Source organism: Musa acuminata, chromosome BXJ2-1 (genome assembly GCF_036884655.1).
Source record: "Musa acuminata AAA Group cultivar baxijiao chromosome BXJ2-1, Cavendish_Baxijiao_AAA, whole genome shotgun sequence".
In the NCBI taxonomy this organism is placed as follows: Eukaryota; Viridiplantae; Streptophyta; class Magnoliopsida; order Zingiberales; family Musaceae; genus Musa; species Musa acuminata.
The window spans coordinates 10,575,247-10,597,500 of record NC_088338.1 but is presented as its reverse complement, the minus strand read 5'-3'; the positions used below and the strand labels follow the sequence as shown (position 1 = coordinate 10,597,500).

Sequence of the window (22,254 nt, the reverse complement as noted above, 5' to 3'; positions counted from 1 at the left end):
ACCCTCTCTGGTATCATGTAGTTAGGTTTTATTTATATAAATTGAATCGTTTTTCTCTTATGCTCATTTTAGTTGGTACAAAGTAAATAGGATTAATAGTCTATCTTCCTCATTGTTGCAGCAGCTGTAAGTATCTTGTGCAATTTATGGGCTGATTTTTCTTGCTTTCATGCTCTCTATCCTGTTGAATCCTAAATTCTTAATATGATGATATTTACTACTTCCTCTTGTTTGTAGCTTTGTCTTTTTCTGGAACATGTTGTCATCTGCCATACTTGCTAATGCAATATTTTTCTCTGCTTTCTGGTTTATTACAGGTTCCAGGTAGTTTATTTAAAATGGACCAGAAATATCTGTTATGGTGTATTTGTTTCTGGTTTTTGACTTGCTCCCTACTCCATGCCTCATCTGATGGATTACTGAGAGTCAAACTTAAGAAGAGACCCTTGGATCGCAATACTCTGGATGCAGCAAGAATTGTGAGGAAAGAGAACATGCATAGTCAAAATAATGCATTTCATCATAATCTTGAAGATTCTGATATTGACATAGTATCCCTCAAAAACTACATGGATGCCCAATACTTTGGTGAGATTGGTATTGGCTCACCTCCGCAAAACTTTTCTGTCATTTTTGACACTGGAAGCTCGAACTTGTGGGTCCCATCATCAAAATGCTTCTTTTCTGTAAGTCTTTGATACAATCATTCATGATAGATTAATATGTTCATTTCAATTGCTTTTTTCTGTTAATGCAATTGAAAATATAGTTTAAGTCTGTGAATTTAATTATTTACAGGTGCCATGTTATTTTCACCATAAGTACAAGTCAGGTTCATCAAGTACTTACAGAAAGAATGGTATAGTTTTTATTCCTTGTATCTTGACCCAGAAGATATTCAAGCACGTGCTTCTCTGAACATTGTGAATTTTTGGTCTACTACAACTTATCTCCAGTTTCTGTTCAAACTTCCTATTGCATAATTTACAAATTTGAGGCTGAATTGGATTTTTCTTTTATCCTCTATGTTTTATGAAGGAATAATTCAATAATATTTTTTTTCCTATCAGGAAAGTCATGTAAAATAACTTATGGTTCTGGGACAATTTCTGGTTTCTTCAGCCAAGACAGTGTACAAGTTGGTGACCTAGTTGTTAAAGATCAGGTGGGTATTCTCTATGTATCAATATCCAAATTTGCATTTTGCATCACCTATTCTTTGCAGGTGTGATTCCCTACTAGATGCAATCATAGGAATTGTCATATTTCAGATTTTCATAGAGGCAACAAAAGAATCAAGCCTGTCATTCTTACTGGCAAAGTTCGATGGCATTCTTGGTCTTGGTTTTCAAGAAATATCTGTTGGCAATTATCCACCCATTTGGTATGGATTTGCATGATCTCAGGAAACTTCCCCTTTAGTCACTTCTGAGCAAAAAGAGATTGCAAATATTTTCTGTGCATAAAACAAAGTTTACTCATATTTTTTGTCATATTTTAAGCTTTTATGTTTTCTTTTATGCAGGTATAACATGGCTAAGCAGGGACTTATTGAGAATAAGGTTTTTTCTTTCTGGCTTAATAGAGATATTGATGACATGAATGGTGGTGAAATTGTTTTTGGAGGTGTTGACTCAAAGCATTACAAGGGTGATCATACTTATGTTTCAGTTTCTCATAAAGGATATTGGCAGGTAGAGGAAATTGAAGATTTGTGTAGGCAAATTAGTAGTCACCTCATGTATTCTGGTGATAACTTTGTGCTTAAATACTTTTATCTTTTCTCAGTTTGAGATGGGTGATTTTCTAATTGATGGCCAGTCTACTGGTAAAGCTTTCTTTCATCAAACATCTACTATTTCAGGCAGCATCTTGCTTTTTGATGATTTCAATGGTCCTTTTATTTTCTAGGCTTCTGTTCTGGAGGTTGTTCTGCTATTGTTGATTCTGGGACTTCCTTGCTGACTGGTCCCACAGTATGTGCTTCCAAGCTTTTTTTTTTTTTTTTGTCAATGTGCTTCCAAGTTTTAGATGCTAGGAAGATGATTTAAGAACCTAATTTGCAGATTTATTCTAGATTCTTTAAGATTTATTCTAGATTTATTCTACCAGTTCAACTTTGTGATACAAATTTGTGACTTGTTAATTCGTGTAGCTACAAGGATAAATTGTTTGAGATTGTTGGATGGCAATATGCAGTTCACAATGTGTTTGTGTCTTGCTTAGGACAATTTCATGTTTATATTCTGTCTTGTTTTCCAATGCACCTTCATAGACAACTTTGATGGTCATTTCTTTATGCAGTAATGTTAATTGTTCATCAAAGATATACATGTGATTCTCCTTTTATGCTATATTCTATATTCTCCTTTTATGTTATGTGGTTATCTTCAGTTTCCTGAGTTGCCCTCTGTAGTGTTAACTGGGCTCTTGTATACGCCCTGTGTTTATCACAATGCATGTGGATGTGCCTCAACACATCAGACCCAATCTGACTTATCTGTACTCAGCTGATCCAAGGCCAAATCTGCAAATTCGGCTAATGCTAGCGGATTTGTTGCTGTCAATGGACAGAGGAAGAGGACTAGTAGTAGTCCATAGAAGTCTCTGTTACCACCCACTGTCAGTACTCTAGCTGGTGAAGGGAAAGATGAAGAGAGGAAAAGGAGAGGAAGGATGTGCCTGCTGTGTTGTTCTTCTTGGTCCATTCTCTCCACTATGCTGTTGCAACTAGTGTTGTGTGTGCATGTGTGCACAAGAGTGATACTTTCTCTTGATTTTTTATATTTCTTGATGTTGTGCCTCCATATATTTAAATACAATGTCACAATAGTCATGTAGTGGGAATTGATGGTGTGCTAGATTGGTTACTACTACTAAATTAAATATTTTGGTTCATGGTTAAATGCAAGGTTCGCCGTACCGTACCGTACCGGCGTTTCGACCCGGGCTCGGTACCGGTACGGTACGGTATACCGCTCTGTCACGGACTTAGCTGGTTTTGCCTAAGCCGTGCGGCACCCTTGCGTGTCCGTCCGCAAAGGTCAGCCTCCCCGAAGCCTCCCATTGTCCCTTAGGACCACCAAAAGAGAGAACGGGTTAGAGAGAACGCCTCAAACGGGATCCACAAGCAAACATGTCCGAAAAACACTTCATAGACAATGCAAATTACAAACAGACTTTACAAGCTCTGAACAGTGGCACAACAAAGGGTAAAATGGTCCATTACAGACCGAAAAGCTCTCGCACGTGTCCACATGACACAACCTTTATTTACAAGCCTAAAGAGGCCACCAACCCAACTAAAGTGGGACTATTAAGCCTTCGGCCGCCCCTCTACATTCTGTACAAGGCATGAACATGCCAAAAGACACGGACATACATAAGCATTACATCAAACACCCTGTTTCAAAGTTTGTCCGTGACATTCTCCCCCACTTATCCCTTCGACGTCCTCGTCGAAGCCTTTGTGAACACTGCAACTCTTCGCCTTTGCTGAGTCTTCAATCTTCTGCTCCAGTTGCAATGCGCCTTCTGGCTCCCAGCTGCTCTCCGCTGCTGTTTTTGAGTAGTCGAACCTTTGATCCGCCATGCTGCTTCAACTCGCCAATGACTCTGACTTTGGTGTGGGGTTGGCTGAGTTGTGTTGATCCTCGTTGATTCCTGCGAATCCACCAAATGAAGGAAAAGACCATCCTTACTGCGCCAGTCTCTCAAAATTTCCACATGCTGCCTAAACTGGGTGGATGTTTGTTGGAGCTTTAACGAGCATCGCCTCGCAAACTTCTGAAGTTTTGGGTCCTTCCTCCACAAAATCTGCTCATTGACTCTTCTTTCAGTTAGTTGTCACATCCAAGTAGGTTCGCATCACTTCCGCCTTCGATTGACATTTCGTTGGGAAATGAGGCGGACAATCTACTCTCAGTAGCACTGATCACCGTTGGTGAGGATTTGACAACTATTGTCTTCCATTATCTTCGAAGGGTCTTTGAACTTGTGCAGAGCTCCTCTGCTGGATAGATAAGAGAATTGGGGTACTCGGTTTCGCCCATCCTCTTAAGAGTTGAGAAGGCAAAGGTTACTTGACTTCGCCCGCCTCCTCGAGGTTGTACTTCACGCATCGAGCTGGTTACTAGTCTTCGCCTGCTCTTTGCTCACACTTCTGAAGCACTTGAAGTGTTTGCACTCCTTGCATTGAGTTAGTTACTGTGATTCACCTTCTCAAAGCCATTGAACTTCTGGAATGCAGGAAGTTTCCACCCCAACTTGGAGTAATTCTCTGATAGATGAGGTCGCCTCTGGGATTGTACCGTCTTCTCCATCAACCCTGCCGCCTACTCCACTGAGTAGCAAAGGTACAGCACCGCGTACTGCCTGCTTCGTTCCTTGGTCGTGCACTCTTGCATGACCCGAAGTCCTTCACTTACGGCTATCTTGATGAGAAACTTGTAGACACCGGTCTTACGAAGTTTCTTGGCCTCTGCCCTTCAGCCTTGTCTCGATACTTGGAGATTGCCTCTGCATGCTCCACCTCCTCGGCCCCTTTCACGACCAAGCGCTCTCCCTCCGTGAGAGCAAGGGATCAATGACTTTGACGAAAGTCCCGCCTCTGCGGTACCATGGCGCTGCCATGCCCATGGCCCTACTATCCGTCGCCTCGCATCTGAATCCATTTTCTTCACGATCAGTAGAGATGTCTCCGTGGCACTCCTCTGAGTCCACCTCCATTCTAACTGATTACTTGACTTTGGGTAGCTAAGTCCCTCTGGACTCATCGTCGCTTCCTCGCCCCTTTCGACCTCCTGCTTCAACACCTTTGTGTTCTCCAAGCAGTCTGTTTGGTCGATGGAAAGACAGACTGCAACTCCCATGCATGGCCTCTGCCATCGCGTTGTAGGGTTTGCACCAATTCTGTTCTCCTTAGCTTCCTTGGTAGCAACGTTCGCTTACTCGACCTTGTCCTCTGACTTGTCGGGCTCCCTTAAGCGAATATGAGCTCTGGAGCAGTCTAACTCTCCAGTTGCTTCGATCATACCTCTGCATGATCAAGTCCCTCCCATGGGACTCCCTGGTACTTGCATACGAACTTTTCCCTTGGTGGAACCCAGCCCCCATATGCTGATGACCAAGGTTTTCATCCGATGCAAAATTCGGTGCACGCCCGGAAGACCCGCCTCTGCGGTACCATGGCCTTCACTCCTTGAATCCATAGCCCTTCTTGCCGTCGTGTTGTTCACCAAAGCGGAGCTCCCAGTAGCTCCCGATCATACCTCCATATGATCTCATCCCTCACGGGACTCAGTCGTGTGTATCGCATTGCCACGAACTGTTCCACCACGATCCGCTGCACCATGTCGCCTCCTGGTGACATCTCCATTGCATTCTGATCCTTGTGGAATAAACTTGAATTGTGAACCCTCCATGTGTTGCCTCTGCCAATACATCGCAGGGTCTCCTCCACCTTCGATTTTGTTCGCTCCTTTGGCAATCGACCTTCATCCACCCACTCTTGGGTCACACCTAGATGAAGCACCGCTCTAGGACAGTCCATCGCCTAGTAGCTCCCGAAGTCCACCGACTTCACTGTAATTTGTGCACCATTGTCTGGATCCTGGGCCTCTGCCCCTACCAGCACAATCTCCGCTGCGCACCGCTTCCTTCATAGCAACTCGAATGGCAACACTGTGGCATATTCTTCAAGAGTACCCGCCTCTGCGTCCTCTTGCCCCGTGCTAAGGCCTTCTGAACCCAACTTCGCCTCCGCAAATTGAGTCGCCTTAGTTCCTCCATCAAATGCTCCTCCGAGATAAGGTGCATGTGCCCCGAAGCTCCCTTCGTCTTTGGCACCATGCAAGATGAGTCCACTCCGTCAGAATGAAGGACCCATGGAACAACATGATCCTGCTCTTGCCTCTGCAAGAGCTCATGTCCTTGACCTCTGTCTAAGGAAAGCACTGTGCCTCTGATCCACGTTCCAACTTCTATGCTGGCTCCCTTCATGCGGCTTGGGTACTTCGCCAAGTTACACCCAAGTTGCTCCGCTCCTCGTTTTTGCATTGAGTCGATGGTGGCCCTTGTGCCCACCATTCCACGGGTCAGCCCTCCCTTGAGTCCGATCTCCACATCGACTCCAAGTGTGCCTTCATTTGTGTTGCTCCCCCACTTAATCTCGCAATGCATCCACCAATGCATTCTCTCAAGCGAGATCATGCGACGACTCCTCGCCGCTTGCTCAGTCCATCGAGCTTCGTGGAGTTGTTGTTTATTGAGGTACTCCTCCTCAACATGTGAAGTCCGTCTCACATGATTCTCCCTCTGGAGAGCTGAGACTTATCCCTCCTGGATAACTGTCCCATTGGAGCAATATCTCTCTTCGTTTCGGAGACCACCATCCCCTTGGACTACTCCGATCTGCTGAACAAACTGTGCATTGTTCTGCCTCCTGCAAACGCACTTGCTAGATTGCGACTCCCCGTCAATACAGCCCCCACTGCACCCCTCAAGGCCTAGCAACATGCTGAACTCGTTGCACACTTCAGCCTCCTACGGACGTATCCTTCACATGCCGAAGAGAAAGTTTCAATGCTCCATGGCGCCGAGTCTCGGCCGCCTTGGGATGGCCGCGAACACTCCATCGTTCGCATACAAGCCCATGCATGAGTACCGAATTCTTTGAGCTAGCAATTCCCCTCACCTCTGTGAGCTTTGCACAACTCTTTCGATCGCTGAACAACTCATTCCACCTTGCATGGTCTCATTCTTGCCAAGCGCCTCGCTTGCCTAGAGTACCATCAAGTATAGTTGTCAACGTTGAGCCGTAGCTCAAACTCAGCCACCCCAACCTTTGTGCGCTCCAAATTCTTCCAAGCTTGCCTGTTCTTGTGGTGCCTCTTGCGCGAAGGGTTGGCCATTCCTCTGAATGCCAATCTCAGATGCCCGCTCCTCTGAGCGACTCCTTTCCCTACATCTCCATGCCCGTTTTCCCTCAAACGGTCGCGCATGTGCTGACTGCCCTCAACGCAGCCCCGCTAGGTCCCCCACGTTTGCATGTCAAGTGTTTCTATGAATGCTTGTCCCGCTCTGATACCAAATGTCACGGACTTAGCTGGTTTTGCCTAAGCCGTGCGGCACCCTTGCGTGTCCGTCCGCAAAGGTCAGCCTCCCCGAAGCCTCCCATTGTCCCTTAGGACCACCAAAAGAGAGAACGGGTTAGAGAGAACGCCTCAAACGGGATCCACAAGCAAACATGTCCGAAAAACACTTCATAGACAATGCAAATTACAAACAGACTTTACAAGCTCTGAACAGTGGCACAACAAAGGGTAAAATGGTCCATTACAGACCGAAAAGCTCTCGCACGTGTCCACATGACACAACCTTTATTTACAAGCCTAAAGAGGCCACCAACCCAACTAAAGTGGGACTATTAAGCCTTCGGCCGCCCCTCTACATTCTGTACAAGGCATGAACATGCCAAAAGACACGGACATACATAAGCATTACATCAAACACCCTGTTTCAAAGTTTGTCCGTGACAGCTCGGTACACCCAGGTGTACCGAGCACTGTAGCAGTGCTACACTGCTACAGTACACTGCTACAGTGTTCGGTACGGGCGGACCGGTACAGGGCGGTCCGCGTACCGCTAGCCTGTCGGACCGGTACGTACCGCCCGTACCGGGCGGTACAGTCCGGTATGGCAAACCTTGGTTAAATGTCTACTTTTTCCAAGTTATTGGGCTAAAAGGTGAAACAACTCCATGGACACTCCTTATCAGCTAACATTTACTTTGATGGTATGCCTTCAGTTAGCAGTCCAACACCCATAAGTGGATTATGAATTATGTATTGGATCTTGATAAGGATGTCAAGCATTTGAGTGGGAATATTTATGATGCTAGAGTGGTGCCATGGCTAGAGTCGATGATGGATAAATTGTTTAGATAAGGTTTGGTGCTCTTGCTACTAGTACTCCATGCTTAAGAATTTTGGACCATTGTTATGGCTTCCACATTTTTGAAAAAAGTTGATTATGGATATTGTACCGGTTTGGTATGAATTGTGTTGCCTAGAATATCAGACACTTGAGAATGTATTTCAAGATCCCTTGAAAAGTTCTACTGGTTAATAAATGACAAACAAGAAGCAAGCAAATAGCAATGATCTAATTTTCACAGCCTACTAATCAAGAAAGTGGAGGCGGCTATATTGTTTCATAGCCTGGAATATCAGACACTTGGTAACAATGGCTACATTGTTTCATAGCCTGCTGATCAAGAAAGTGGAGACGGCTTCATCTCCTATTTGGTACTCCTTTCTGGGGGTAAGTAGTTTTGGAACAGTCACAGTAGTCTTTGTATGGTAGGCTTGGGTCCTAGAAACAATCTATCTGCACATGAGAGAGGTAAGTCTAATAGAATTTGACCATCCTCGTACCCTCAGTGTTAAGGACTTCATTCAGTTTGCATGATTCATTTGGTGGATAAAATTCTAAATGCAGCTCAATTATGTTCGGATTGCACTTAGTGTTTCAATTAAAAGAGGTATCAAGAAATTGTTATGTAAAATTTCCTATCAATATCCAAGAAAAGAAATATTTCTGATTACTGGGAACTTGCATGAAGGCAAATATAATTTGCATTCTTTTATGAATAATACAGCATGATATAATTGCACATGCATCAATGTGTATTATGTTAGCTATGTTAGGATAGCAACAATACGGTGAATGAATTGTAATTTCCTTTAGTTTCCAGGATTGTTTGGTGCCATTTACAAGTTAGCCTTTACTTGTGCAACATTCTTTGGTTAAATTTACTAGTGAAGTTTATCTAGGATAGAAGATATTTTAACTGTATGAATTGTTCAGTATTTACATATTATTATTTAGTTAAGGTGGACAACATGTAATTTCTGATCCACTATTTTGGCTTTAGACTATTATAGCCCAAGTCAATCATGCCATTGGTGCTGAAGGAATCGTTAGCATGGAATGTAAAGAAATTGTTAACGAATATGGGGAAATGATACTTGAATTACTGATAGCAGAGGTTTGTTCTGATGGTTTTAGTTTTCTGGTCTGTTGCCCTAATAAGTACAGATGTAATTTAGTGCCCTCTGCAATATCTTCATAACTGGTGACATGTTTGACTGCAGACACGACCAGTGAAAGTGTGCAGGAAGATTGGCCTGTGTGAATTTGATGGAGCTCAATATGTCAGGTTAGTCAATTGCAATACACCAACAAGCCACAATATCCGAACTATTTGGGGTCAGCAGTCGATTACACATTGCTATATAGAACTTTATAAAATGTTACTTTGATGGTAATTTTAACAATTTTCATAGCTGGTTCTTTCAATGTTTCAACTTCTTCATATGCCCCACTATTTCTTTTGTCAAAATTATTGAAATTTTGCCTTGCAGCACTGACATACAATCTGTCCTTGAGAAGCAAAAGGACAAAACATCTGTTAATCAAGATGTTCTATGTACTTTTTGTGAGATGGCTGTTATATGGATTGAAAATCAGCTCCGACAAAATCAAACTAAAGAACACATATTAGCTTATGCAAATGAGGTTGCTTCTCTGTTAATGCATAGTCCAATTTAAATTTGGTGGTATTTTTTATTGTTCCAAATTGATTCGTATTGACATTTTCCAGATTTGTGAACGCCTGCCAAGCCCCATGGGAGAGTCAGCTGTTGATTGCAATCAGATTGCAAGCATGCCAAATGTTGCATTTACTATTGGGAAAAGAACATTTAGTCTAACTCCAAAAGAGGTGCGGTGCTTATGTACTAGATCCCATCACTTCAGATATTTATGAATGTCTTTTATTGGTCAAATGAAATATGTATTCTTTCTTTGTTCTACTTTCTACTCTCTAGACTTCATCTTGGTTACTTCGAATGGAATTATTAAATATTCCAAATTACCTAGATTTTTATTTTGGGCTTGTGGAATTATGGCCTCTGTACTAATTTGCTAGGAATTGGAAAAAAATGTTGCTGCTGTCATTTTTTATCCCTTGAACCTTGAAGATACTTTGATCAGAGGTTAAAGTTAATTAATTGAGCCAGCATTTCTTTGCATGCATGTGTGCATGTGTGTGGGTGGATGTGCATATGCGTGCGTGTCTGCTGTGTCTGATTGCACGTGTCTGCACTCGTGTGTACATGTATGTGTGCCTGCATGCATATATGCATGTGACCGTGTGCGTGCACATGCACATGTGCCTAACTAGAAGGGAAGCTTGCTCAAATGACCATTGGTTCACCATAAACATAGAAATGCTTTTGCTATCATGTTCATGTAAATGATCGGCTCTCAAGCAAATCTTGGCCTAGTTTTTTTTTTTTTTTTTTTATTGCTTACCAGTCACACCATCAGTTACTGTTGTGTCTTTTAGGTCTACGTTGTTCTCGTTGTTGTAATCACTGCACTTTCTCGTTCCCATTCCAGTATGTTCTCAAAGTCGAGCAAGGAGGCACAGCAGTCTGTATAAGTGGCTTTACGGCAATCGATATACCTCCTCCTCAGGGACCTCTCTGGTATGTGATACCCATGTTTGTCGATTGCAATAAAGATGGCTATAAACCAAGTTTACCATATAAGAGATACAAATGCATGAAGTACCTTCAACCTGTTCTTATGAGAAGCCTTTGGTGCAGGATTCTTGGAGATGTCTTCATGGGCGCTTATCACACGGTCTTTGATTTTGGCAATAACAGTATAGGGTTTGCCAAGTCTGCTTAAGAGGATTGCAGTGCAACTTAGCTCATATTTACCTGTTTATAGCCTTGTAGATAACAGTGAGCTAAAAGGTGGATGTTGAAATGTAGACTAATACAAATATAAACCGCTCCGGTACCCATGGTAGGCAAGTTTGTATGTTGCTAAGTATCCAGATATTTTAAGGCTGTCGTGTTTGGTCATACAGTTTATAAATATCAAAATAATGGGGCCATAGACTATGTGGATTCATACTTTATATGTTTGGTTGTACAAGAAATTTCTGTTTATCCTCTTCTTTCAAAGTTTCATAATTGACCATTTCTTTGGGCCAAATGATGATCCGTTGGAGATGAGCGTAAATTCGGACCACAGATATGATTTTTCTCTTGCTTTAATCTGACCCATTTGTTTGTTTTGATGAGCTACGCTGGGAATGCTGATTAGTTGGATCATCGAGTCTATATGGAGATGTTGTAGTAGAGCTACATAAACTGTGAGTGCGCTTGGACTTGATATCATTCTTTAGGTATCATTCTGTCATCATAGTTTTGCGGAACTCCTACGATTTGTGTGATAAAGGTGAAACAGTATTCATCGTTTCATGCAGGAAAAGGCAATTCAACATGCTGCAGTTGAACCTCCACATGGTTTTTGAGAGGTAAACATGCATCATCGTCAGCATTTAGCTTCATCAAGAACAGCAGCAAAAATCGTAAACCAGTGTATATGAAAGTGAATTTTAAAGCATTAATGTTGGCATGATTCGGACAAGAGCCCACAATTTGATCTACAGGATGAATTAATGAAAACTTTGTAAATAGAGTTCTTCACTCCTCGTCGCTGCCTGAACCTTCTGGAGTTGACTCTTCTTTCTTATTGGCAATGCCGTTTGCAACTTTACCTTTCTTTTCCTTCTCGTCGTCCTCATCGTCGCTGTACTCGCTCTCATAGTCATCGTACTCTTCTTCCTCCTCTTCTTCCTCTTCTTCGATGCCCTCATCTGCCGTCGGCCCTTCCTCCGCGATGTGGCCCCTTGTACCTGCTCGGCTTCGCTTCAGAATCTTCAGCTTAAGGTTCGTCTTCCTGTCGCAACCTATCCATGCATCGCACAGGCAGAAGCAGGTCAGATTGTAGTTCCCCTCGGCAGGAGCCTGGAACTTGCCCATCACCACTCTCGACCCACTCTTCACCTTCTCGACAGCTTCTCTCACGGCAGCACTGATTTCTTTCACACTTGCACCCAAACTCTCTTTTGTTTCTTGAATTGCCTTTGATGCGCCCGCAATGGCGGCTGCCTCATCCATAAAACTCACCTTTTGCGATATCCAAACATCATTTGAGACGGGATCAGCAAGCAGCAACCAAAAGTTCTCCTCCTTGGGGAACGGGTAATAGGGGGCATGAGGAAGGGCACCTATCAAGCCGTTACCACGCCTCAGTGTCACCCAAGCATACATCGTGACGATGTCACCCTCTTGTATGCCTTCTTCCCCTTCAGTCTCACATGTGATGTCTACAGCGATCGAGGGAATCATTTCGAGTACATGCTCGACATCACGTACTTCAGTGTCAGAAAGCCCAGCAAACTGAGTCAGCAGCTCCACACGGTCCGCAACAGTCATGTCTCGCAGTTCTTGAAACATTTTCACTTTCTGCAAAACACAATCAAGTTAGACTCAAAGATATTCCAAATGAATGACAGTCACCGGAACATAACAAATGGATTTAGAAAGATTGAGAGCTTCAAATTAGTGCAATAGGGCATTATAAGCACTCGAGAATTTTCTTAACAAACTAAGCTTATATCAGCTACCGAAACAAGAAACTTAGCAATATAAAGGACACAATTGTGCTTCTCATTCCCATTATGTCAAAAACCCACCCAAATGCCTGTGTATTCACAAAATAAGGTGATAATAACAAATTTTGTATCTATAGCTAATCGAGCAGTCTTAGGAAGGAAAGTCAGCCAATATAAAATGGAGACTTCTGAGAAAACTGTGGCATAAATAGGAGGTATATTTGGCTCTCTTGTCAAATTATTGACTTATCTATCTGTCTTCAGTGATATTCATTTAAGATCTGTAAACCATCTTACATTTTTTATGATATCCTGAAACATAAAGATGGTCTTTTAGATGGCTATTTAGAAAGAGAAAGAAAGTTGACCCATTTCCCTCAAAAGTAGATCTCACCTATAGATGATCTCACCTATAGAGTAGATGTGAAGGTTCATAATTAATTCCAGAGGTGAACAAGGAAGCAGACTGGTCTGGAAATAAGTTGGCAAAGTTTGTTTTTGACCTGGGCAATAATGCCCTCTTGCGTTAAAGCAAGCAACTAACCATTCTATCATAACAAAAAATCCATGTTATGTTAAAATAAGTTGAAAAAAAGGATGAAACAATGATCAAGGCTCCCCACCAATGTGAGGTTTGGTGAGGATCAACATATACAGTTTTTTTCTTAACATGCAAATGTCTCCATGACTCAAACCTGGTCACAAATTTGCAAAGAAACGACCTTATTATAATACCATGGCTTACCCTATTAATAGAAAATAATAATTGGATTCATGGAGCAACCACCTCTAAACTCATAAGATGATGTTTTTTGTATCTGCTTTCTTGATGCTGACATAAGAGAAATGGTACAATGGGATAGATGCAATAAAGAGTCAACTTAACCAGTTTGAGTTGACAATGAATGTGTACCACAGTGTCTAAAACTAAAACAAACTTGGAGAAAATCATTATTGAAAAAAGAAGTGTTAGTTGTAAGTAATTTACTTCGTCGAATGAACTTAGTGATAATACCTTGATACTAATGACCTTGATGAACAAAAGCTTTATCATCCTATCTCTAAATATATCATTTTATGAATAGTATTATGCCATATTCATGTGACGATGCTTTCCATAGCATCCCCTTGACAAACAAACACTCAGCAGTAAAAGAGAAATAACTATTTTACAAGCATAGCCTTTTCACTAAAAAGTACTTATACTAAAATTGACTATTAAGAACCTCCAGATAGTAGTTTAAGCTATCAAAGATTATAGACAATTGATGCTGGGACGCTAATAAAAATTGCTCAAAATTTGCTCTTTTTTTGCCTATATAACATACAAAAGCATATACGCAATGTGCTGTTGACTGAATTTTATTACCTTGCGGGCAATTTTTTTGACAGTAGACTCAGTAAAATGAGGAAGCTGCAAGAAAGGTGCTATGCCTTCAGGGTTTCCACTAGTTGCTTTCCTTGCACTTAGTGGTACCGCCTGTTTAACATATTAATCATAGATTATTAACATAAGGACTTGACTAAATGGAAGAACTGTCAAGTGTTTACATGAAACATACAAAATAAGCAGATTTCCTGACAATAACAAGAATTGACTAAATAACTAGCACAAAAGTCCAAGTATCATAAAAATGATAAAACTGCAGCAAAATAAATAATAAAAAATCTATACTCAGTAAAATCAAGCTAATGAAAGCACATTACAATTTCAACAATGCAATTGTAGTATTCGGATAACGTTTTAGTTCATGAACAAAACCCAGATTTTGGCGGCAATGTGGTTTGGCAGGGGTGGCAAATATTACAACCTACATGTAATAGGGGCAGAGTTAAGATTGGAAGCCACCAATGCTCTTAATTAGAGTGCAGTCAACATAGTGAGCTCGAATTAAGTTCCCTTAACAAGCAGATGTCTTAGTAAAGAGTTGAAAGGTTAATTTGAAAGGAAAATAAACAAAAGAAAGATGGTAGCATAATGAGAGAAACAGCAACATGATTGGAACTAAAAAAGTCATTCAGAGAATATAACCAAGAACATGTTCTCCAGCAATTTATAATCAATTTATAAATCTTTGACTAACGACAAGCTTTAAAATAACTATTAGATATGTAAATATAATTTAAGAAGTAAATCAGCTGGCACTAATAGCTAGAATCCTACATATCCTCGTGAGAAACTTCAAAATCAATAAAATGAATGGCTTATATCTGCCACTTGATGAGCTCGCAAAGAGTATATATATATATATATATATATATATATATATATATATATATATATGCCTTTTTCTTACGTATTCATCTTCAGTACATGAAAAAAATTGTGAAAGCTGAAGCCAAACAATTCAGTTGCATAGCATTATGATGTGATACCTGGATGATGCATTGTGAAAGTTCAACTACACCAATTGCTGGCCTCAGCCATCCATGGCCATGGGGACTACGTGGTATTACAGCAATCTGCATGTATAAAAAATGGTTAGACTTCTTTGAGAAGTTTCATCTCACAGTGAACTTAAAATCACAATTGAGTTGTTGTTAATAGCTACTTGATAAAAAGAATATTGCAGCTAAATATGCATATACAACTTTGCCAAGAGAAAAAAAGATTAATCACCTTTACTAGCTCTTCAAGAAGACGAGGTGCAAGTTCTAGCATTCGTCTGTAATCATTCAGTAGTGATGAAGATAGCAAAGTTGATTCACGAGTTAAGTGGGCTTGGATCAATAATTCCATCTGCAATTAATAAGAACGAGTAATCAAAATATAAGGCCACATTAAGCACAAAAGAATTAGCCGATGTTGTTGTACATGACAAGTTGATAGCAACAATTTTCTTAATCAAATTCTGCATTTCTAATGGACAGCATAAATGTTGGCTTATCCATATCTAGTCGGCAATAAAGCTCTAGTGATATGTGCCAATGTGGTTGCAAGTTTCCACCAAATAAAGATTGCTGTATGCTAAGTCCTCAATACAAGTTGAAAACATCATAGGTGTATATCATGTAGAACTACCTTAACTAGCGAAGGATGCTGCTTCCAAAACTTTGCTTGCTCTGTCTTGATGTTCTTAAGGTCAAGATTCAGTTCACTTCTAACTGCTACAAACAGTTTCTGAAGGGGTTCATCATCACTTCTGCGAACTGGCATTTCCATATATTCTGCAGCCTTGATGAAGACATCCATAACCTTGCTGTTTAACTAATATTTGTCAGCTTAGAAAAGATATGTTTGCAAAACAGCTAACAACCACTATTTCTATGAGAAATGTTGGAAGATATATGAGCAACAAACGTCAAGACCAAAGAGGGTAATCGGGATGGGTTTCAAATCAAATATACTTCACATCCCTATCTTCTTAGAGGTTGCATTAAAATAGTAATTCTTCAACAGAATTTAAATAGATTCAACTAAATTATGAGATAGAAAGCGAGATCCTTAAAGTGAACACCAAACTGATTCGTAATATAGGGGCAAGGATAGTTGTGCAAATTCATTGAGCTGCATCTAAGTTGTTTTCAATTTATATTGATGGGTCTGATCAAACAGTCAATAAGATGGTTTGAATCTTCATTAGGCACTATATTCAGACTTGTCTAATGTTTAATTGAACAAATTAAAAAGAAAAATCATTTAAGACAAAATTTGTGGTTGAATGTCCTTATTAACCAGTTAGTAAATTTTCTTCCATATAAAAGAGTTCATGAAGAAAGAAATCATGTTGATATGATGGAATGTACTCGTTAGTGTAATATTTGGGTTTGAATATAAGCAAGGCAATGCTTCTTTTTTAGATTCAACAGCTAACTAGAAAGTTTTAGTTAGTTTAAATGGGCATGAGATTACTGAATTTTCAAATTGCAACTTGTGTCTTAAAGGTAGAAAGAAAATATAATACCATGTAGCTCAATATATTGGATGCTCATTCAACTATTAAGAATTTGCTATCATGATGATACCAAAAATATCCTTTTAGCCTGACCTTGAAGTGCCAGATTTTTCATTTACTTGAGCCTTTATGTTAAACAAGCCTGCATATCCCTGGAACATTATTTATAAAAATTCCACTCTAAACAGCAATCAGCTTCATCACACTAATTTGGCCCACTTTTAAGATAACTTCTTTTATCTCAGACATCAACATGAGATGTGAAATCTGAAATATGCTATAAATGTTCATTTCTAATATGCTGCAATGTGCCATAGCAATTAGAAAGGAGAATCGTACAACATCTACTTTGATATTTTAGTTGATAATGTTCAAGAGTTCAATATTTGCTTCATGAAGGATCAAATACCAACCAGAACCTTTTAGCTTCATGTTAAAGTTCATTATTTTTTGCCTTTGCTTAACCAGTTTATCCCCAGGAAACCTACAATACCATGTTAATGAATTGTTTATCTTTGATGCAGACGATCCACATTTACCATATTTGTCCACTTCTAAGGAACCATTTTCTCATCTCAAACATCAACCTCTCTTAGTGATAACTTCTTATTTTTCTGGCCTAGATTATACACATACTGTCTGTAAATAATCCTTGCTTATCATCACAATATTCTCTTAACCATGACCTTCTTTGTTTGAATTTTAAGCTGAGACCAGTCTTAATTTTCTCCAATACTTGGCCAACTAATTGCATGGCAAATACCTCTTTGTGTGTTGGCACTCTTGTGACTTCTGTACAGTATGAAATTGTTGCAAGAAAATAACTTTCTAAACTTTGCTAAGCAAGCTTTATAATAGTGAAGAGCCTTCCCAAGGATAGTGCATGTTTAAGCATGTCGATTAATGAAAAAAAAGAAAAAAAGCATCCATGTCAAGAGAGTGGAGCAGAAATTTGTAGATCAAAATACGAAAAAATATTAGTTATATACTAGTTTCAAGCATAAAGACATACCTTGGAGCCAAAGATGGTTTCATGAAATAGTAGTATGTGGACAAGGTTTGATGCATAACATAATTTCCAGTATATTTTGATGACCTTGAGAGATATATAACCGCTATCAATAAAGGCAAAAGTATGCAAACTCCAACAATGCCAAGCAATAGTACTCCACCAGATGCCCCATCAAAGTTCAGTAAGAACTGAGGTAAAGCAATCCCCATTTGAAGTCCCTGAAATCAGGTATATATTTTTAGGCAATAATCTGGAATTGAAACCAGACAAGGAAAATCTAAGTTCCATCTCTTATGAGGTAGAGAAATACATGAAGGCATGAAAAAACTGGTGTACATATGTAAAGAGCAACTTATTAAGCTACCTGTCTGCCATCTGGATGGCCATACTTCTCAAAATTTTCACGAGAAATAGGATCAGTCAGTGCTTGATATGCCTTGGATATAAAGTCCACGAAATACTTATGGGCCTCTGAAACAGCAACGTGAGGTTTGAATCAGAATAATTACAAGTTGATCAAGTCTGAATATATAGATCATACAAAACATGACCAAAACTGGAAGATCTGATACCTGGATCAGGATTTTTATCTGGATGATACAGAATCGACAGTCTTCGATATGCCTTTTTTATTTCCGAATCGGAGGCTCCAGGATCTAGTCCTAGGATGCTGAACGGTTCGAATGGTTGAATCTGAAAAAAAGCTTACAGACTATGCATAAAGAATAGCAAAAAGGAAATTCTACTGTTTAGGTAACAGATGGTTTGTAGATAATATAGCTTATTCAAAGATAATGTGTGCAGTGATTAATGAATTCGATAATGTCAGTTTACCCTTTGTGCAGTCATGAACAATTTGATTCTGTTTTGATAACATATACATGAATATATACATTTTCATTCTATACTACCAAAATGATGCAGCTTATTATGCCTGCTCAAGAGCATGCACGAGCAAAAATAGTTTTTATATACGTCATTATACGCAAGATTCAGGAGATGCAGATGTACTTATAAGGTTTTCATAACGCCGTATATCTCAGTTTTGAGTTTTTTGAGTACCACCCATGCATTTCAACTTTTTGAAAGGCAAAAGCTACTGTGAACATCTTAGAAACATACAGAAATAAAGTAAGCTTCACTGTATTCACAAGAATGGCGGAAATACAGGACACATACAAATACTTAATTAAGATCAAATTATGTCAGTGATTACTAACACAATAAGAAGAGGCCAGTGCTCATATTGAAAACCCAAATAAGACAATCGTAGAGTATATTTATTAATGGAACACATATGTCTTGAAACATATTGATAATCAAATTCTGGAGAAAAAAATAAAAATAGAAAGAAACAAAATAAGCAATACTCATATACCAAGAAAATGCTAAGTAGATACTTATCAAAATACAAAAAAAGATTGATGCATGACAATAAAAGAAGCTGAACCATCACATTTAAAGAAACAACAAGTGATGTGAAAAAAAGACTGCTGAAATTTAATATTTAGCAGTTGACACTATGTTAGAGATTTACCATAACAATCACAAGTAACTTTCTCATACATAGAGCAAAAAAATATAAAGTAAATCTTATCTTTATTGTTTCAAGTATGACAACTTGTGAAATTAGTGAGACAGAAATGGATGGAAAATCTTAAACCCAGTAACTAACAGTAAAATAAGTGCAAAATGCGTAAAGGCTCGAAGATTGACACACATGTTAGAGAATATAACTATGGTGATAAATGAATATGATTCATGACATGAATTGTTAAAAGCAGAATTATATGAGAAAAAAATTCTACACCTTATAATCATTTCATAACCTGAAACAGATGAAAGCAAAATATATAAAACACATAACATGATGCAATTTTCTTGTCGAACTAGTAAAAGAGTGTGACATTTAATATACCTCACGGCTTATGTGTTTAATATAATAAACCAGGATCCCCATTATGACCCAAAGCAGCAGAAGTGTTAGATTGCTACACGTCGAGAAGTTTGAGATCTGCAACATATCATAAAATTAAACCATGCAGAGCAATAAATAAATCTAGGCATAAACTGTAAGAGAAGAACCAACAGGGTCCGGTCGCTTACCCGTTTGAAAATGGATTTTCGGTACTTCCCTGATCGTGAACATACATCGCATTGGCAGTGGATGCTCTTTGTTTTCCTTGTAAAAGCACGGGATAACCTGAGGATCGTGTAAGGCACTATAGGTATTGCCATGATCGTAAGTATGAAGATTGGGAACAAAGAGCTGTTTTCCTCTGATGCAGCCATGGATCCCTTATCACAACTGCAAGATATAAATGATTCCTAGATCTGTAAAAGCAAAAAATTTTAATCAGTTTTCCTATGATGATCCTCTTGCCATAGTATTTAGGAATCTCTTGAGTGAAAAAAAAAAAAGTAGCAATATCCGAAGAAGTGCATTCTAACACACCAAAGATCCTAGTTATGATAAATCTGAGGTCTTTCTTACTGAATTTTCCTAATGAGACAGAAACCCCGTCAAACTTCAGTAAATGATCAGCATGTACTACAAATTACTTTCATCACCATGAAACCTGTGAATTTAATCAGAAAGATTCGTGACGCGACTACCATGCGTTGCATACCCACTATCCAGGTTTCCCAGGCCTATCCACAGTCCAGTAACAATTGTTTGGTCAAACCAATCAGTGGCATGAATGTCAGCCTATGAAAAACTAGCACTAAAAGTGAAAAGAAACTTGGTACGCTGAGGAACGAGACAAATCCCCAAGCACCGGCACTACGCGCTCGACAAACCAAGGAACAATCTCAAGCAAGAAAGGTTACAACATCGATCACACTTGATAACAGTTCAAAAATAAGTATCTCGCGTCTATGCAATCGATTCTGACCCACAAAAGAGAGACAGCGACAGAGCACCCGTCGAGATCGAAAGAAGCCAGTTCCAGAATCTCAAAACCCCCACAATCCAAGAAACAAGAAGAAGGAAATAAATTCTGCCAGATCAGCTCCAGGACTTTCAACTCATGAAACCGCGTCGAGATCCACGCGATCCAGATCATAGTTCGTCGGCGGACGCCACAATCCGCCCCAAACAGATCAGAATTTCCCAGATCCCGGCTACGGTACCATTCTTGCAGCTAAATCCAAACCCTAACTCATACGCCAAAGTGGAAAAATCCAAAAAGAAAGAAGGATAGCAAGAGGAAAAATTAACCTGGATGAGAGAGACGCAGATATCGCGGCGCCGGCGGCGAGGAAGCGAGAGGCCAGATCGGGAAGAGTCGTTTATAGACGCTGGGTTGGGAAACGTGCGGGTGGGCGGCGATGACACCGCCCACAGTCCCATCAACGGCTCGGATCCGGTTCCGGTTCGGGTTCGGGTTCGGGTTAACAAAGCCAATAGATTTGTGTTAGACCGAAAGCATCAAATGAGTTCTTGTGCTAATATAATTATTAGTTCCAAATTTGATAGATTCTGTGATAATATTAAAAAAAATATTATTATTTTTCTTGAAAATAATGATACTTTTTTGTCCCAAAATTAGATTAACATTACTGACAAACAATAAAAGGTCATTAAACATAAGGCAAATTATTTATTCAAAGCTAAGTTAGGCTAAAACAATGCGTCTTTTGTTGTGGGAACTTTTTGACTTGATACAATGCAAGTACAAGTAAAGATCGTCTTAGAAACAAAGTGAAGACTGCATCTCACCGTAAACAATGATAGATCTCAGTTAAGGTTCCACCAACTTTTGACTTGCTTTTGGAGAACCCTTCTCCGTTGTTAGGTTGACACTTGCAGACGGATTAGGAACCGCAAGAACGATCTGAAACAGCACACGAGAGGAGAGGGAACGCGTTGATTGCTTGCTTGCTTGCTTGTATCAGTCTACCGAGTTGGTGTACCAAACAATGCCACAGACCAGGAAGCAGTATCAGCAGGGAAGCTTGCAGGAAGGCCCGTGTTTACCGGGTTGAGAGGAAGAATCTTTGAACACACACCCTTGTGAAGCCAATCACAGCGAAAGATTCCCAAGCTGTAAAGAAGCTGCAAGTTTCTTCTTCCTTCGCCTTGTGACTTCAAGGTTAGTGCACGGTTTCTGCTGAACCAGCAACCTCTCGTCCATCTTGATCGCTCGATCGGATGTCATCGACGTCTGTGATTGCCTCGAGTTTGCTTGTTAGCCTACTGGCCTCTCCCTTCTGCTATAAATTACGAGGCTGCTTCTCCTCTCTGCAAGCAAGTAGTTCTTCTGACACAGTTCATAGGAGATGGGAAGAGGTAGGAAGTCGTTTCTTGCCTTCTTCGGCTTCAAGAAGACGCGCTACCAGGGAGAGGAGGCAGCTGAAGCAGAGCAGCCGAGGCCGAGGAAGAATCGACCAAGCGACGATGAGGAGTATGCAGAGTCTGACATAGACAGGAAGTCCAAAGAATACATTGACAGAGTTCGCAAGGAATTGCGCCTGATGTATTCTTCATCTGGTGAATAAACCTTGCTACTGTACTTTTCCTGTTCTCATCAGAGTTTGTAGCCATGTGTGTTTGCTCGTATTCTCATTACGTTGAAGAAGAAAACATGTTTGTACTTCCATTATGTCTTACTGAAACAAATATGCTCTTGTAATTGTAAATTAGTTGTTGCCTTTCTGAGTGATCCATATGCGTAAATGGACAGTAAATGGAAACATGATCAAGCAATTGCTAGTGGTGTCGAATGGATTGGACAAGCATTCTGATGTTCTGATGTGTTAGATCTTCAATAAGAAGAAGAAGATGATAACCAAACGACGTCTCA

The 22,254-nt window shown here is 40.0% G+C and overlaps 2 protein-coding genes across 4 annotated transcripts in view; one reads left to right on the top strand and one right to left on the bottom strand.

Annotated features, from left to right (window-relative positions):
- LOC135585472 (aspartic proteinase-like) overlaps nt 1–11,024 on the top strand; it is a 12,803-nt gene extending 1,779 nt beyond the window's left edge. For both annotated transcript variants that reach the window (XM_065093323.1, XM_065093322.1), the window contains exons 2-14: nt 318–686; nt 799–859; nt 1,071–1,165; nt 1,272–1,384; nt 1,526–1,694; nt 1,789–1,828; nt 1,912–1,976; nt 8,936–9,049; nt 9,156–9,220; nt 9,426–9,579; nt 9,665–9,784; nt 10,465–10,553; nt 10,674–11,024. In XM_065093323.1, the coding sequence (XP_064949395.1) occupies nt 339–686; nt 799–859; nt 1,071–1,165; nt 1,272–1,384; nt 1,526–1,694; nt 1,789–1,828; nt 1,912–1,976; nt 8,936–9,049; nt 9,156–9,220; nt 9,426–9,579; nt 9,665–9,784; nt 10,465–10,553; nt 10,674–10,758 (1,518 nt within the window). In that variant the 5' untranslated portion in view covers nt 318–338 and the 3' untranslated portion in view covers nt 10,759–11,024. The remainder of the gene's footprint in view (nt 1–317; nt 687–798; nt 860–1,070; nt 1,166–1,271; nt 1,385–1,525; nt 1,695–1,788; nt 1,829–1,911; nt 1,977–8,935; nt 9,050–9,155; nt 9,221–9,425; nt 9,580–9,664; nt 9,785–10,464; nt 10,554–10,673) is intronic.
- Nucleotides 11,025–11,462: 438 nt separating this feature from the next.
- Nucleotides 11,463–22,052, bottom strand: LOC135598886 (dnaJ protein ERDJ2-like). Of its 2 annotated transcripts, XM_065093321.1 has the most exons (12): nt 21,760–22,052; nt 21,171–21,692; nt 19,553–19,780; nt 19,365–19,460; nt 18,019–18,139; nt 17,811–17,917; nt 17,447–17,664; nt 15,561–15,738; nt 15,159–15,278; nt 14,915–15,001; nt 13,908–14,018; nt 11,463–12,389 (listed from the first exon to the last, which is right to left on the bottom strand). In XM_065093321.1, exons 3-12 carry the CDS (start codon nt 19,736–19,738, stop codon nt 11,565–11,567), a joined length of 2,049 nt encoding a protein of 682 aa, XP_064949393.1. In that variant the 5' UTR covers nt 19,739–19,780; nt 21,171–21,692; nt 21,760–22,052; the 3' UTR covers nt 11,463–11,564. The 2 variants fall into 2 exon arrangements, with proteins under 2 accessions (XP_064949393.1, XP_064949392.1); XM_065093320.1 differs by lacking the exons at nt 21,171–21,692; nt 21,760–22,052 and adding an exon at nt 20,670–20,827.
- Between the last annotated feature and the right edge of the window lie 202 nt (nt 22,053–22,254).